This window comes from Monopterus albus, unplaced genomic scaffold (genome assembly GCF_001952655.1).
Source record: "Monopterus albus unplaced genomic scaffold, M_albus_1.0 scaffold290.1, whole genome shotgun sequence".
Taxonomy (NCBI): Eukaryota; Metazoa; Chordata; class Actinopteri; order Synbranchiformes; family Synbranchidae; genus Monopterus; species Monopterus albus.
The window spans coordinates 1-2,374 of record NW_018128170.1 but is presented as its reverse complement, the minus strand read 5'-3'; the positions used below and the strand labels follow the sequence as shown (position 1 = coordinate 2,374).

The 2,374-nt window shown below is 41.8% G+C and overlaps 1 protein-coding gene across 2 annotated transcripts; it reads left to right on the top strand.

Annotated features, from left to right (window-relative positions):
* Positions 1 to 15: 15 nt before the first annotated feature.
* Positions 16 to 1,352, top strand: LOC109973358 (solute carrier family 2, facilitated glucose transporter member 3-like). 2 transcript variants are annotated; one of them, XR_002276803.1, is made up of 2 exons: positions 16 to 370; positions 613 to 707. XR_002276803.1 is itself a non-coding variant. In XM_020622878.1 (2 exons), exons 1-2 carry the CDS (start codon positions 302 to 304, stop codon positions 898 to 900), a joined length of 249 nt encoding a protein of 82 aa, XP_020478534.1. In that variant the 5' UTR covers positions 16 to 301; the 3' UTR covers positions 901 to 1,352. The 2 variants fall into 2 exon arrangements, 1 of the variants encoding a protein (XP_020478534.1); XM_020622878.1 differs by lacking the exon at positions 613 to 707 and adding an exon at positions 721 to 1,352.
* Positions 1,353 to 2,374: the final 1,022 nt, after the last annotated feature.

The following is a 2,374-nucleotide window of genomic DNA, read 5'->3' as shown; positions in this document are numbered from 1 at the left end:
TTTTGTAGTCCACATTTATTTTTGCCTCACTTTGTATGATTTAATTAGTTTTGCCACATCACCAAGACAAAATCCTTTCACATCAAAGTCTACTCAGCAATAAACTGATTTCTGATCCAGAGGACAAACAACCATCCTGAGAGTGACTTGTCTGTCCACCACACAGCACCTGGTCCCAGAGCTGCGGAGCCTGCAGGTCCTGCTGGTTTTCTGCCTGATCTCAGACTACCAGCTGGGCCCGGGCCCCATCTCGTGGTTCATCGCCGCTGAGCTGTTCGACCAGCCTGGCAGACCCATCGCCATGGCTTTCACCAGCATGCTCAACTGGGGAGGGAAGTTTGTCCTGGCACTCCTCTTTCCTCCTCTACTGGTGGGTTTTTACTGTTGGTCCGTTAAATCCCTTGCTCAGTCCTTTGAGATGATGTTGCACAGTAAATCAATTAAAAGTCAGCCAGAGAAACATCTGCTCGCAGTAGAGCAGAGATGGCTGCCAACCTGAAACTAAGATCACAGAACCAAATCAAACAGCCCTTTGTTTTTCTCCTTTCTTCTTCTTCTGTCTCTTCCTTTTGTGTGTGTGTGTGTGTTTCACATGGTGTAATTATGCTGCAGGCCAGATTTCTCTAAGAAAACCATTGTGATCTCATGAGACCATTCCTGGTTAATTAAAGGTCAAATACCCTGAAATGTAACATTTCTGTCTGTTTCGCCCACAAACAGAAGATCTGGGGTGTGTACGTCTACCTGCTCTTCATGGCCATGGCTCTACTTGCCTTCACCTTCACCTGGATTCGCCTCCCTGAGACAAAAGGTCGCACATTTGATGACATAGCAGAGGAGTTCAGAGGAGCAGAGGGCATTCCTCTCCACAACAAGACTGGATTCAACACTTTCACCTGAGCAGCCTCTCACATCTCAGTGAATCTGGTCTTTGTCATTCAGTTCGTCCATTTCATAGCCAAAAGTATTAGTGGTACTGCAGGTAGCCAAATTGTTTAGATTTTATTTGCTTAGGTTTTGAGGGGGTTTCTTCTACAAACATCTTTTGCAGTGCTCACAGCACTGAAAAATGACTTCTGAAAAACCCGGCAATGGTTCCTAAAGGAAACGTCCTAGTTACTCAGGATAATCAAGAAACTTTATCCAACATGGCCCAAATAAACATACTTTGATTCATTTTATGAAACTGATTTTTAAAATGATTTGTTAATGTTTCTGTGATTAACCTGGAGAATTTTTATAAGAATTAAAATGTTAAATACCACAGTTTATCTAAGCGTGATTACATTAAACACTAAATGAGCATGTAAATATCCCTGTTTAATATCAGCTGAGGCTACCAGCTGGTCTTGAGCGCACCTCGGACCGGTCTCACCTACAGACAGTGCTTCAGTTGAATTCAGGCTTCCTGCTGCGCAGACATAGCAGAGTTCCAGTTTATTATTGGTTTGTGAAATCTCACATATCTCTGAACTGTTTACTCTTGGAAGATGTCTGCTGAAAACCACCCTCAGCTGTGTGAATAAATACGACATCCATTATGATCTAGAGTGATGTGCAGAAAGGCCAGAGCGAGGGCAGCCAGGAGATCACAGGACACGTGTGGGTTTTAATATACTGGCAGGCAGAAGCCAATGTAAATGTCAGCTGATGTACTACAGTAGTTTAGTCAAAGTAAGCTTCTAATATTTCATGTCAGAGTCAACGTCTACATGTCTGTAGAGGACAGAGTAAGATTCTAACGTATAAAACAGAACTTTCCTCACTGCCACATTAATTTAAACAAAGTCATTAAAGACAGAAACATAACACAAGTTAACTGAGGTCCTAAAGCTTCTTACACTTGTTTCTGTAGCAGTTCTAAGATTTTACCAAAAGCAGAACATTTGGCAAAATCTGTCAACACATTTCTCAGAATCTCTGCAAAAATATAAAGACAGCGCCATCTACTGGACCAAACTGCAGGAGACAGTCAAAACTACACTACATTACTGTCTTAGCAAATTTTGGAGACATGTTTGGCAATTTGTCACTAACCGAGGGATTGATCTCTGTATGTGCTCGGAGTGCCCAGCACACAGCCACACACTTTGGCCACAGGGCAGCCTTCCCAGCAACACAATAATAATAGAAAGAAAGAAAGTAATAATGTTTAAAAATATTCCTGCATTTAAATTATGATACAGTTCTGTGGCCATAATCTAAATTTCCAAAAAAATTCATCAAAGTTCATTCATTACTTTCCGAGTTATGTTGTTAACAAATAAACAAGCTAACATAATCCCATCCCCTGGCGTAGTACAACAGTACTACAGTGACCTTTTTCTGTCATATGTAAAACTCACTGCAGATAGATGTGATGGCCTGCAGGGGG